The sequence below is a fragment of the Syngnathus leptorhynchus genome, chromosome 17 (assembly GCF_054491065.1).
Source record: "Syngnathus leptorhynchus isolate UIUO chromosome 17, UIUO_Slep, whole genome shotgun sequence".
In the NCBI taxonomy this organism is placed as follows: domain Eukaryota; kingdom Metazoa; phylum Chordata; class Actinopteri; order Syngnathiformes; family Syngnathidae; genus Syngnathus; species Syngnathus leptorhynchus.
The window spans coordinates 5,511,510-5,526,632 of NC_141211.1; the positions used below are offsets into that span (position 1 = coordinate 5,511,510).

General features: G+C 44.4%; 1 protein-coding gene across 2 annotated transcripts in view; it reads left to right on the forward strand.

Annotated features, from left to right (window-relative positions):
* The first annotated feature begins 10,775 nt into the window (after nt 1–10,775).
* The window catches only part of gria4b (glutamate receptor, ionotropic, AMPA 4b), a 32,650-nt gene continuing 28,302 nt past the window's right edge, over nt 10,776–15,123 (forward strand). For both annotated transcript variants that reach the window (XM_085935782.1, XM_085935783.1), the window contains exons 1-2: nt 10,776–10,903; nt 13,678–13,836. In XM_085935782.1, the coding sequence (XP_085791908.1) occupies nt 10,813–10,903; nt 13,678–13,836 (250 nt within the window). In that variant the 5' untranslated portion in view covers nt 10,776–10,812. The remainder of the gene's footprint in view (nt 10,904–13,677; nt 13,837–15,123) is intronic.

Consider the following 15,123-nt stretch of genomic DNA (forward strand, 5'->3'; position numbering starts at 1 on the left):
CCTAACAAAACAGGAAAATGAGTAATATTTCATGAAGAGGATCCCTCTTTTACATAAATTAGTTTTCCATATAAAATTGAAAATAGCATTATTGAAAAGTAATTGCTTTTTCTACACCAAAGCAAAGCCTGTTCATTTCAAAGGTTAGGAAGTTCTTCTTGCAAAAACGTTAGACTTTTCCATTTCCTTTAGCTCAGACGATATTTGCAAGGGGCCAACGCAGTGTTTAAAAGTGCATGATGAGGCCGTGGAGGCAGCAAGCTGACAGACTGGCTGAGGGCTGACACAAGCGATGACATCAGCTGCCACTCGGACCATTGCTGATGATCATCAAAGACGTGCATGTGAAAAAGAAAAAGGGGTTTGAATTTTTTATTTTTTTTTAACCCCCCCCCTCTTGACTTCTCATCAAGCATAGAAAGTTGTTGAGCTCAAACCTTCAGTGACATCTTTCACACTAATGGATCATAAAGACAGACAGAAGAAGTATGTTTAAATTGGACTAAGCGGATGAAATTGAGATTAATGGCGAAAAGATCCTGAGCAAGAAACCCCCCCGATGATAAATGAACACAATGTACACAACGTGTGGAACTTAAATTAAGTGCTCGGTTCGGAAAGGTGGCTGCACTTCTGATGACTCATTTACCGCAGAGCTGCTTAAATCACCTCGCTACACTTTTGCTTCTGCTCTGGTATCTTAAATGATGTCGTTCATTTTCACCTATGCCATTATTTGTGCAATAGCAGAAACTGTACATAAACAATTTAGGGGAGATGGAGGGGAGTCCTCGACAGATGGTTCAAGGCCAAATCTAAAATTGTCGTGCTTCTTGGTGCAACCTTTCTTCTGCCCTCTGGTGTAGCGGAGAAGATTAATTGTGACAAGGTGACTGACTCCGATGAAAACATTTCAAAACTCTTGTTAGACAACCTCAGGCCGCGTCACAACGACAATCCTGACAGGGTTTACCCCCAAAAGCCTATTCTACTGGATTTCATGAAAGCTAGCTTTGAACTGCAGGTCCCTCCCAATATTTCAGGCAGTCTTCTAGTAGTTCCCCTCGGAGACCCTCGGAATTGAAAATTCCCTCGGGACCAACAATATAACTCTTGGCATTAGTCGTTTCTTTTTTTTTTAGTCATGGCCGATACTGCGCCATTCGACTTCTTAGGGCAGATGCTTCCCCGACAATATGTGTTTACCTTCTGGAGAACCTAAACATGCGCTTTGGTTTCAATTTACACCCGATGATAATAATAATAATAATAGGCTGCACTCAATCATCCACATCAGTCTGGCTGTGTTGCAAATCATCAAGGCGTGCCATTTCCCACAAGCCACTTGAGCTTTTCCAGTCCTCTTCTGCCTCCTCGCATCGCACAGGAGTGGCGAGCCTGAGGCAAGGGAAGGGCGGCGGCGGCGAGTCACTTGACAGCCGCATCCTGACATGCGCTGCATCTTCTCTGCAGCTGGAACACAGCGTGAATAATGATTGAGCGCGTATTGACGATGCTAACGGGCAAGAAAAGAGGGGAACGTCTCGCCAGCCTTCGGCGATGCGAGCCCGACGCAGCCGTGGGAGTCGTTAGCAATCATGTAAAAAGAGGTCATTTGCAAGAAAACTAACGGTGATGTTGAGCAGAGTTGCTATACTTGTTTTTTTTTTTAATCTCTTGCCAGTGGCAGCATCAACACAACGCCCCCCTAACCCTTGTCTCTCAAAGTTATTAGGGTGTTTTGCCCCCCTCCCCACCCTGCACAGATAACAAGCTGCTGCTGACTCCTCTTCACCCAAACCGGCACTGGCTTATCATCCTTAAACACACCCAGCGCTCCCCTGAAACTAATTATAATGCTGCCAGTACAGTCCAAGAATTTTATCCCAACCCAAATGCTCCTCGCTTGGGCCCCTCTTCCCCCCGCCCCCCCCCTTTAAAGTCCGGGCCAACTCAGGTGAAAATTCGTGAGTTGGCGCACTTTGATTCAAAACATTGATAGAAGGAATGCTGCCATTTTTTTTTTCCAGTTGACTGTCCCTGTCAAACGATAGCAAAATGATTCATCTATGGAACATTTACAGCCTCTATAGGAAAAATGCATATATAATGGACAATAGATATTCTGTAAAATGACAATCAAGGAATATTTAATATATTGTGGCTGTACTTTTTGCATTTGCAGCCTTCCTGTTGGTGGGCGACGGCACAGCCGGCCAGTCAGGCAGCCGATTGAAACCTGATGGATAATTTATGTTCTGGAGGTAAGCCTGTAATTTTCAGGGTTGGTTGAATGGGCTAGGCCACTATGAATGATTTATAGGTCAACATTCTCCGTAACTTTGCCTCGTAAATTCAGCCGCTCGTTAATCCGGCACAAATGCCACACCGCACCGGGGACAAATTGGATGACTTCGACGGGCGCTGAGGCTGGAGAATTTAGCAATGGTGTTGGTGATGCTGCTGACAGTTTGTTTGTAGCGATTTGAGTTCATGAGCTTCTAATTAGCATACGCCCTCCCTAGAGCGTTACAGCTCAACGGAGATGTGCGTCCGTAACATCCCGTGGCAAGAAATTCTGAGTGTACTGAAATACGTTGGAACAAACCATGTGACATCACTCTCTTCTCTTATTGGTCACATGAATGTAAACAGGAAGTCTATATGTACACAAGAGCCAATGGTAGGAACTTTAGATTGCCATCTTATACTCTGGAACAGTCAGTAGCGGTAATGTGTCAATCGCCGGAACGTCCAAGAAGAAGAAGAAGAAACAGGAAGTTGTTTTTCTATTGCATCATAAATGAAAAATGGCGCTAAAGTTGATGGACTACAGTACGGCTGCACACTGAAATGTATGCACACAAACACAATTAGTCACAAACAGGTTTAATTTTTCCAGCAGGGCTTTTGTGCTTGTCCCATCCACCAATCAATACACACACACATACCTGGCCTCCAAGTTGGAGCGCCGATAAATAAGCCCACTGTGAGGTTTGGCTAATTCATTTTTTTGGTCAATGCTGGAAAAAGATCAACACTCCGGGGTGAACTGGCTAAAGTTTCCCGAGCCCGCGGAGGGTGCCAAAATGATTTCAAAGCAATTGAATGTGACATTTTAGAAGGCGACACGGGAAAGTTACGCGCTCAATCCTGATTTTCCTTAACCATTGCTTGACTTTTAAGTGACTTTGCGGCGGGCGGCCTTGTTATCAGTACTCCTTCCACCTTGGTCCTCCAAAAGTGCTGACTCCAGCGTCATGGCCGCTTTTTGCATTAGCACTTTAAAGCGCATCTGTTGCCCACCAAGTCAATTACTGTCGCTGATTTGATATTTCCACACCAACATTCCTCCTAATCATACTGAAAATGAGGTTGGAATCTTGAATGGAAACGACTCCTGGCATAGGGAACGGAATGAAGGTACCGGTGGGTTGTGGGCACTTTTTTTTTTTTTTTTTCCCACGTGGGGGTGACCCACATTTTTCCCGCCTCGGAGGACTTGGCACTGTTTTGGGGGTTGGATCTCTCCGTCTGGCTGTTTTCAAATATGCAAGGCTTCCTTTAAACAAAGCCATATGTTGTGTGGACACACAAACACATTGGATTCCGCGCAACTCCTGTTTGAAGAGACTCAATACATTGGCCATGAGTACAGGCGCTCAAATAATTGATTTTTTTTTTCAGAAAAGATTGCTCCATGACTTTTAGTCAATTGTAATCTTTGTTTTTAAATCTGTTTTGGTTTTAACAGTGGTTGTATTGTTATTTGAGACGACACAAGAGGCTGTACAACACTTGCTGTTTGAGTCGAGTGACTCGGGGTGGGGGGGGGGAAGCATCCTTGTGGATTTGGCCGCAACGGAACAGAGTGTCTGAAAAGTTGGCAGCCGCTGCAGCTTAATTCTCGACAATTTTTTTTTCTCCCCCAGAACAGGCAGCTGCCAATTCAGAGCGGATGGCTTCACCTCGCCGCTCCTCCTCGACGGTGATGGATGAGCCTGTCTCGTCCTCTCACCTTGCTGCCGTAATTGAGGCTTCACTTCACCGTTGCCTCTTCGTACGGCCGACACAAAAGCGGTAAGAGTTCTCTCACTTTTTTTCTCAAATGAGCCACCAAACAATAAATCCCACCTTTCACAAAAAAAAAGTCATTGGAATACTTGAGAAAATCCTCAAGATGCTCGGCAGTGGCTTTCAATTTCCTTTCTGCAATATTCCAGGATATTTTTTTTTTTGCTTTCTGAGGAAGGGAGGGTGGTGAGTGTTTGTGAAGGTGTTTGGCACATGAAAGTCGTCCTTGGTTGCAAGGTCTTGGCAAAGGCTCCGGAGGGATCAGGTGCCTTCCAAGTGGCTGGAGTTCAGAGAGCGCTCGCTCGCTCGCGCAAATGATGACATCTGCCATCTTCAAAACATGCGCACCTTTAAAGCGCAGCTGCGACAATCTCTCGTGCATGATCCTTTGGGTTTTCCACTTTTTCCTCAATCTGTTCCAGGTATTCAACCATCATATTAATAATCAACATCATCAATCAAACCACGACACGGCGGTGCTTTGATATGCGACAAACCAGACTTGAACGGTTTTTCGAGACCCGTCAATCGGTATCCCACTTTTTCCTCTTGACTCAAACTCAAACAAAAAAACAAAAACGTACAAATCTGTGGCACATGATCTCTCTTTTGCCAACTAAATCCGGCGGCTATTGGAGGACACGGGAACAATGCGAAACAAGCCATTGCGGGAGATTGAGGCCGACGGAGGGCGGGCGAGCGGCCTTTCCGAAGCGTGTCATACTTGTCGTTTAGTCGCCCTTGTTGCGGTAGATCAAAGCGTTGGCCGCTGCCCCTCGCTCGCTCGTAAAACGCCTGCTTGCTGAGCAAGGCGCTGGATTATACCAAGCCGTGAATGTAAAAGAGAGGCGGTTGGGTGGGGTGGGGTGTGTGTGGGGGGGTGAATGTTGGCCTACAGGGGGTGGCATGTTGCTATTTATGGATAGAGTCGCATAAACTACAGCTCCAAAGTCTTGCTCGCAGGCATTCAATTGTGCCTTGGCCCGCTTCTGAACGAAATTCTGCCGCCACAACACAACTTTAAGCGTGCAGTCGCTTTTCCGTGTGTCATTGATTTGGTCCCTCGGCGCGATGTGTTTCATTAAGTCTTCATACTTGTTCAAGTGAAACAATTTGAATTGGTTTATTCCCTTTTGATGTGTTTTCAGACAAATATTCTGACTTCGCTATCTGAGAATTACAATCTTGGTAAAGGCAATCTCGCCTTTATTTGAATAATCTGACACTTAACAAGTATGAAATCATGCAAATTGTCCAAGTTCAAACTAGTGTGGTGAATGATGTTGAAAAATGTGAAGAAAATAAATTCCTTTTCCTGCGGCCTAAAGCATCCTCCAATCACAAAGGGCCAGCGCTCAGTTTGACCAATTAGACGGCAGCTGTGCAGACGCCGGCGCGGCGTCAAAACAGCTCACAGGTGACGTCACGGGAAAAGCTCTCTGATCCGAGCAATTTTGACGGCAATGGCATTTTCCCGTGGGTATTAATAGTTCCGCCGAGTGAGTCAGTTGGCTGGCGAGCGATGCCACGTCATTTTTTTCCTCTCAAATAATCTCATTTTATTCTTGATAACTTCATTCCTGGCCATCACTCCCACACCGCTGGAGGCGCCCCGTTTAAACTTTAATGCCCAGGTTCTCCTCTGCTCGATAAATAAGCACTTAATAAAATGCCACTTAATATTTAATAGCCTCATTGTGCATTATTAAAAAAACATAAGTCAGTTAGGCGTTTCCTGTTCTGTTTTGCTAATTAAGCATGTGGATGTTCCTTTAAATTAAAGTGGCCACATTGGAATACAAATATTCATTCAAAAACTTTTCTGCGTCTTTTCCCGAGTGTTTGGATGGCAGTGAGGAAGTTTTGTTCCGATTTTCTTTTCAAATTGCTTCATTTAGACAAAAGTAGTGCTTGACCCCTCTCCAGCCAAAGAAAAAGCAAAAGACAGTGGTTTTGGTGGTTCCACTGTCACAGCAAAGCAACAATGAGTTGATTTCTTTTTTTCCCTCGCCTCCAAGTGATTAATTGAGGAGCGTTTTGGATTGTTGCGCTGGCGTGTCTACCAGAGAGACTAATGTGCTGGAAAGTAACCCAATGTGTGTTCCAGCCTTCACTGGTGGGGTAATGATTTAGAAAATGACACTTGCTTCTTAACAAGAGAACAATGCAGCGAGAGATGGCATCAAAATACAAAACTTTCCCGACCACTATTATCAAATAAGTGGATGACATTTGTTTATCCGGGTTATAGAAAAAATGGCCGCCCACAGGTGCATTTTGCCAGTTTCATTCATTTTACAGTAATCACAACACTGTTTTGATTAGTTGGGCGGCACATTTTTTTGGCTGATAGATTTTTTTAAAAATACATTTACTGTTATTATCATCACTATTGCTTCCTCCTATTTAACTCCTTGCCATTGCGTGCCACATTTAATGAGAAGAAAATGGCTCAAATCTCGATTTAGTGCCCGTCGGCCACTCTTATTTGAACACGCTGCTGCGGGAAGTAGCCGAAGTAAAGCGTGGAAAATCACTTTGCAACGTGTGAAATGATCTAATTGGCATGAGTTAATGTGAATGAACACACGCACACACGCACGCTAAAATTAGAGAGCTCGCCGGAAGGAATACTCGGCTGCCCGTCCAGACAGGGCACGCTTGCATCAAGGCAAGCTTGGTTCTTCTGTGTAATCCTTCTAATGCGCTTAAATAAATACATAAACAAAAAAAAAAGTGCAATAACCCCAAAGTCAGACAAAATTGGAACGCTATCCAATGACGAGTCAAAATAAACGCTTTACAAAGTGTGTTTAGCAATTTGGATAAACATTTGACATCATGTACGACAAGCTGCTAGCTACTCTGATCCTGCGTTTGCATCGTCGTGGCTCGCCTTGCCTGTTGTGGCCTCTGCGTGTCAAAAGAGAGAAATTAGAAGAGGGTGAGGGAAGAAGTGGCGTGCGTCTCTTGACAGGCGTAAGACTGCACCTTTAATCACGGCGGCCATTTGTGCTGTCAGCACACAAAAAAAATACCTCACAGGGTGTAGAGATCGTATATTCCGTATATTGACACATTGTATGGACTTGTGCAGGCACGCAAGTCGTTGACCTATTTGTAAAAGTCACCGGCTACTGTTGTTCTTCTTCTTGGTCAGCTTGTGTGCCTGGCCGATGACTCACCGTTTTGTGATTCAGCTGATAACTGCCGGCGCTTTTTTTTTTTCTTCTTCTCCTCCTCACCTCTCCTGCAAATACGCAAGCATGCACAAAGGTCACATTTTATATTCAAGATGGCAAATAGAAGGGGGACAATTATGACAATGAAAAATTGTCCTAAAATGAAGCTCTTTTTGACACTTTCCATTTGCTACATATTTTTATTGTATGGTATTTTCATTTTTGCAAAGCTACCTCAACTGGCTTGTTTACTCTGAAGTCAACGTTATGCGAAGGCAGCGGACGGGCCAATCGAAAGCCTTCTCGTAAAATAACCGATTTGAAAGGCCGGACGCTAAAAACACGTCATTAGAGCTTCGTCGCGTTCAAGCGTCAGTAAAGTCCACTAAATGCTTCGTATTGGATTTAATAATATCTTGAGGATGGATAATAGGAGGCGCTGGCTGGCTGGCTAGCTAGCCAACATAATGCAGTGCTGCTGCATAAAACAAGTGTATGGCGAAGGGAGGGCTGCGAGAACGGGGATGGCTGCTTGGTGGCAACAAGAAGAAAAGAGTATTTATCAGCAAACGGCAGCATGCCTTTGCCACTTCCATCTCCGAGTAATCCCGCCCGCAGCGTCTGCTGAGATCTCAAACGGCACACGGGAGCACAACGCTATTCGTGTGATGCCACATATACACACACACACACATAGACACACTCTATCCTGGGGGGTGAGTTCTTCCACTTGCACATAGGATGATGGTCCTACAGGATCATTCATTGAAGTGGTTGAGTAATATGACCTTTATCCAAATAATACACTTATGCGCCTGATAACTTTAATACACACATATGTGGGGTTCACCTATATGAAGGTTTTTCACACGTGGAACCTTAGAAACACGCCTTCTTTACGAGGACTGGCCTATCTTTCACTTGAGCACATAAGAGGAACACATAATGTTCTAGACACTGGCGGAGCTAGGATTTTTTTTCCCCCAGAGGGGGGGGCCAAGGGGCAGTGGTCAAGGACAGCTTGAGGGTCCGAAAAAAAATTTCCCCAGCCCTGATTTGTCAACCCCATCTGAACAAAATGAAAAATATCAAATAATGAAAGTCTTGAGGCGCAAGATTGTAAGCTTCCCCCTCAGGAAAACTCGATTCATTAACTTTTATTGTCAGCTCATTCAGCGTGTACTGTGGGAATTCATTCAAGGTACATATATATAAACGAAGCTTAACAAACAAAAAAAAATCAGACTGTCTTGTTATCGCCCAAAGAGAGTCGGGAAAGCTTGCCTCGAGTCATATTGCTCTCATCTTGACAAAGTCGCTTTGAGCCAGCTGACACTTTTTGCTCGTCTCATCAAATCATGAGTAATTTTAGTGAATGCATTAGTTTGTTTTGAACACTAATTCAAATGTACTGCAAGAGATAAAAGTAGCAAAGAAGTCTTCAGTGTGGACTTTTTCCAAGTATGCCTAATTTGCCCACCTACGCTACGCTCTGTCCAAAATATTGAGTAGAATGTAAACGAGCGAGCACTTTTCATGGCAATTTTCGAGGACGTGGCTGCTAAAGCGTGTCGGAGCTTTTGATTACACTTTGTTCTAATTGCGTAGCCATCAATCACCAGGCGCGTACTTGTGGAATTAATTAGCTCCTGCAAACACTGCAGAGGTCAAACAGGGTGTCTGTCCCACGCATGTTTTCTCAAGCTGGAGACTTAAATTGTGGAAATTGTTTATGGGAGCCCCCCCCCCCTCGACCGCTCTTACTTCAGTGCTCCTCCTCTCTGCCTCTCTGGACCTCAGCCGTTCCATTTGACGTTTGATTTAGTCATTGATTATTTATGAGGGAGGAGATGATACAAACCGTCTGCTTCGTCAAACTCCTTACTTCTGGTCTAAATTGGCCTTTCGGACCTTTTTTATTTGTAAGCTCACAGAAACAACAACCGTGTCTTTGAATTCAAAACGGAGAGTCACGATCGTAAAGGACAACAATGGCGGACATCTGGTCAGATTCATTAAAAGATGATTTTTCTCACAAGGCTACACACTCCTGGCAAAAGCTTCCGCCGCTGCCAGCCAGAGGAAAGACCCTGGCTCTGGGCCATGACAAAGGACATGGAAGCTCCTTTCCAGCTCTGGCTGAAGCAACCCCATCAAGAAAAAGGTCTATATAGCCTTAAGTGGGTATTAGCAGCTGTTGGATGGATTCACATCTCCTTCTCTCACCCTACTTTCCCTCTAAATGCTTTTAAATGGAATGGTTGCATCATAAAGCAATGTATCTGCCATCATACGCTTTTAATACCACGTGGATTGGTGCACGCTTACTGGGAGTGTCCAAAATGGGATTGATGCAACTGGCTTGCTTTTCGCCTCACTTTTGAGGAAATTAATACTTCTTTGAGGATTTTAAGCTCAAAGATTTACCACTTGCAAGCCATATTTTTTTAATGATCCTTCCTTTTATATAATTGTTTTTTTTTTTCATCCAAGACACACACATTGTCATTTGACGACGATAGTGTGTGCGGGATTCCTTCCCAAAGAGTCGCCGAACAACACGACATGATGTGAGCTGGGAAAACCTGCGTGGGATTCCCATCTGTTCAGCACCAAAGTCATGGCTGCCATCCATTTTGCAAAAAAAACAAAACAAAACACTGCCTTCTAACTTAACGTGACTATTTTTGAATAACTGCAACAGAATTGGAATATTAACGCATTTCTGATCAATTATTGTCGGCCAGCAGCTTTATTGATCTTGGTGCCGTACAGGAGACGGAATATGAAGTTAGTATGCAAATTCTTTTTTTTTTTTTTGCGGACCTTGGCACAGAACCTTGGAACGGGTTCTCTTGAGAGGGTGCAGATATTTCCTTTTTAATTTTACTCCATTAATTCCCCAGACATCAAAGCAAAGTCGTTGCTAAAAGTAGCAGTTCTTTTCTCATTAAATTCATGAACTATGAATTGGAACTTGCTGAAAGAATCAATGGGCATCAGTATTAATATTGCGCTCTTTATCTCGCTCTCTATTTCTCCATCCATTTATCCAACCTATCTCATCCAAAATAAATGTGATGGGTCACATGACCCACCTGCCCGGTCTTGGACGCATGGAAAAGCGAAAGGGCACATGTGTGCGGCGACTACAGCCGCATCCAGACTCACTGGCCGCCTCTGGCTGATGCCCCCCCCTCCCCATCCCCATCCTCTTCTCCCCTCCCCTCCCCTCCCCTCCCCTCCCTTCCCTCTCTCCCTCCCTCCCTCCCTCTCTCATTTTGGTGGCGCTGTGCGCAAAGCTCCAGCGCCGGACTGGACGCAGTTTTGACGGTCCAGAACGCTGGTAGAGATTTCTAAAAGAGCAAGAAGGTGGGGGAGGGAAAAGAAAGACAGCCAAATATGGATATTGAAATAATGCCTGACAGTGTTTTTATTTTTGATTTTTCTTAGGATGATTTCTCTCCTTCCATGTAGATGTTGGTGTTGCCCCGCGGGCTGTTGAAGGCGAAGCCGCTGCTTCAAATGTCTCCAATCAGTTTGTAAGGGACACAAGATGAGGATTTCTTCTGGCCGCTGCTTTTTGTTGATATTTGGGTGCTTGTGGGGATTGGCGCTGGCTGCTTTCCCCAGCAGCGTCCAGATCGGTAAGTACGAGCGAAGATTACTCGAGTGTTTTTTTTTTGTTTTTTTTTTTCTTCATACATTCCAAGAAGGGACCGTGAATGAATGCATGCGCGCGGAGTCTCACATTTTGATTCCAACACATTTTCTTGGCGGTGTGCGCGCAAATCTTGGTGATGTGCACGTAAGCGCACGCTTACTCCGCATGTGTGTGTGTGTGTGTGTGTGTGTGTGTGTGTGTGTGTGTGTGTGTGTGTGTGTGTGTGTGTGTGTGTGTGTGTGTGTGTGTGTGTGTGAGCGGGTACTAGTAGAGGCGAGTGTGTGCATCCATCCCATCAGCGCACTGCAGCAAAGTGACTGCTTTTCTCCATGCAGCTTACATGTGCACACAATGTGCGTGTGTGCAGTGCAATTAAACTCCACGCAGATTGGCGGGATGGGTCCAATGACGAGCAAGGGTTGGAAACCAACGGTATGCGGGCTATTTGTGGTTTGGTGCACTAGTCTGAGCACCCAAGGCCTGACCTAAGTGCTCTTATGCAGAGAGATGCTTTGAGATATGATTATTTCAAGATCCAAAGAGTCATTCATCTGCTTTATTTGATGTTTTTTGTTGCCTCGGGTGCAGACATGAGATATGCACACTGTATTGTGACGATAAACTCAACTCACTTGAAAACAAGCAGCAGTTTGGCACGTACAATCAGTGAAAAATCTTCAAGAAGGATGTGTTCAAGAGATCTATTGCCACTCCCAGTTGGAGTTAAATTAAACCTAAAACAAAGAAAAGGACAACCTGACTGTTTAAAAACTCTCTGCTAATTCATCTATTCTTTATCCTCCGTGTAGAATGACAAATATTAGTATCACCGTCTCATATCTAAAGAAAGTGTATAGCAATTGGCTAACACAGTCTCTCGCAGCCAAAGTCATCTAGGATAGACTCGAGCTCACCCATGACCTGAAAATCGCTATAGAAAATGGATGGATGGATTTTTATTTTATGGCGTTGACATGTCGCACAGCCTCCAATCTGATGCGAAATGACAGCCTGTTCCAGTGATTGTGCTTGTCTCTTTATATTATGTGATACACTATAGCACCCTGAGGGAGTTCAGAGGTCGGCTTCTGTTATGAAAGCGCCCCGTTGGACCGGCGGCGGCGGCGACGTGCCATCGTGCTGACATAAAAGTGGCCATCCATCCACTACCACAACAACAGGGCTTGCTTGCGTGGTGTTTTTAAAAGTGTTTTTGGGCTTGGTGTTTTTAAAACTCATTCACTGCCATTGACGGCAATAGACATTTTTTTTCAAGACCAAGATGGGCTTTCCCAACATACATTGCCTCACACGGGATGGGGAGGGAAATCAATCCATTACATCCACAAAAGCTTCAAGTATCCTTCGATCCAACCTAAAAAAAATAGATTGGAAATACATTTTGTTTAGGATGATTCAACGTTATGCCCTAAAGCAGGGGTGTCAAACTCAATTTTTTCGCGGGCCCCGTTGTAGTCATAGCGGAGGGCCATTATGACTGTCAACCCAAATAAATGTATGAGCACCTCATATTATATACAGTAAAAGCTACAAAACAAACTGACAAATAACTCGTTTTCAAATCAGACGGGTAAAAACTGGTCAAATATTTAAACATAAAGATATTATTAAAAGTGAAGACAATTTGCAATTCTAGTAAGGACGCACGAGTTTGATGCACAATTTGTCTTTATGGACCACATAAAATGATGTTGTGGGCCGTATCTGGCCCCCGGGCCTTGAGTTTGATATCAATGGCCGAAAGGTTGACGGTCCTCAAAAAAAACATGCTTCTTCAACTCTTCTTTTCTTTTTTCTGTCTTTCACTCACAACCCATTGCATTGTAAAAAAGGAGTCTATTGTGACTTATCGGATGGTTTGTTCTCTCGTAGGGAATTAATGCAGACTGCATGCATTTGTTAACAAATTTAGGTTCAAGGGAGGTCAACCGTTCAAAAAAAAAAAAAAGAGACACTGACATTTTGCTTTAAAGGACATTTCCGCACAAGAAATATGGCCCGGAGGTGCGCTTTGAAAATGTGAAACAAACTGCCTGCAACGTAAAATACCTTTGACATTTGCGCAAGCATAAACAGCCATAATGAGGACCGTTGGACATGAATTAGGTGATAATGCGAAGACGGTTGAGTGGAACCAAGAGCCGAATTTGATGCTAAGCTAAGCTACGCTCGTAGTTGGATGAATGACAATTGGTCTTATTTGCTATTTGTTAGCAACATCAGTAATACTACATGAAGAAAATCTGGAGCTCTATCCAAATTTGAACATCTCCGCCACAAATTGTGGATGGATTGGCATAGTTGACAGAAGCATTCATCTTTCCCCCTTGTTGATGCATTGGCCCATGACTTTTGTGATCCCCTAATATTCCCCGCTGGCTTCTACCGCTGCTTTGACATTCATCGTTCTCGCTGAACGGACAAAAGCAGGACGGGATGGATTGCTCTGACATGTGGCACAGATGTTCACGAGTACCTTGGGGTGTTGTGGTGATCCCCATCTGACTTTGCGAGGCCAAAACAAAAAACTGTTGATTAATAAGCCGGGAATGACGTTCCCAATTTGTGCGTATGACCGCTGTCTACCTGCTAGCATGGATGAAATGCTGAATGATGAACTGCTGAATTGAGACATGCTCTGTTTGACAGTGTTCTAGCACTTAGGATTCCTTGGGCTCACATGTCTTAGCGAGTGTACCCGAGAACCTCAAGCAAGCCTTCTTTGTTCCTCCTCAGGCGGTTTGTTCATCCGAAACACGGATCAGGAGTACACTGCCTTTCGCTTGGCCATCTTTCTGCACAACACCAGCCCCAATGCCTCCGAAGCGCCCTTCAACCTGGTGCCTCACGTGGACAACATCGAGACGGCAAACAGCTTCGCCGTCACCAACGCCTGTAAGTCGTTTTCGTTTTGCTCTGACTTTTTTTATACAATACAATCCGAGCCATCTTTATTTATATGGCAAGGTGACAGCCTCCTTGAAACGTGTCCAGTATGGACAGGCGGACGGGAAATGGCCACTCTAAGCTCCTCTCAGCTACCAAAGGCAGCAGGGGGTCCAAAAGTGAATGGGAAGGTCCCGTCCCCTATATATGTATGTAATCCCGAAAATGGTGTGATTTGTCACCTCGGCTCTAATGGCCGCCACACACTGACAGGAAGCCGCTCTGCGGCCCATTGATTGGACGACGTAAATCAGAGCAGAATTACATGAGCCAATCAATGGCTGTGATAGCTCAGGGGCCAGCGAGGGGGAGAATCTGCTATCGAACCACACGGCTTGTTCCGACGCTTATTTTACTATACTCTTTTATTCATTTTTCTGCCGCTTCATCCTTGTGCTGTTTTTTTCTTTCCGATGTGGATCGTTGGCGTGCCTCCACTAGGCTTGGATGTTACTGTTGTTTTAATGACTTCTCGAGATGATTGGTATCAAATGTTCTATCCTTCATAGTAATAGCAAAAGTACTATTTTATTGCAGATGTTGACGCCATCACATTACGACATAGATGAATCGAGGCTAACCGCTAGAAAAATATTCAAGGTTTATTTCTTCGTTCTTTTTTTTTTTTTTTTTGCAGCTGATGCCCTAAATGCTTAGAGGGCTTATTTTGACCTCCATCGAAACATCTTCATCTGCGCCGAGTCATTTTTGCCAGTGGGGCATAGGCGAGCGACGCTCCTTTGTGTGTCCTTGGATGACAAAAAAAAACTACATGTATGTATGTATGCGTGTATGTTGGCCTTATTTAAGTCTATTATCTCCTGCACGGGCTTTCATTCAGAGGACTCTTCTCCCCATACTCTTTCCTCATTTGTGAGGATTCTTCGGGGAAAATGTATAAAAGGCCCTTTTGCCGCCTGTTCGGCTAAATGGCTGGCGAAAAAAGAAAAAGATGGTGCGGAATGGAGGGGGAGGGAGTGGAAGGGGGTAATGAGAGATTAATGTGGTGAAGCTGGCAGGAAGGTGCTGTGAATGAAGGGAGGGGAAGATAATGCAAATACGCTCAACCACCACCTTCGGTGGATAGAATAAGTCGAAACACCCCGATGAAATCCAAAATGTCTGTAATATTCTAAAGTCAGACTGACATCAATCATTTCCAAAATTTGATACTGTGAATGTGATCTAGATGTCAATAAAGACAGAGAAAAGTTTTAGTAGCTGTCAAGGTTTGAC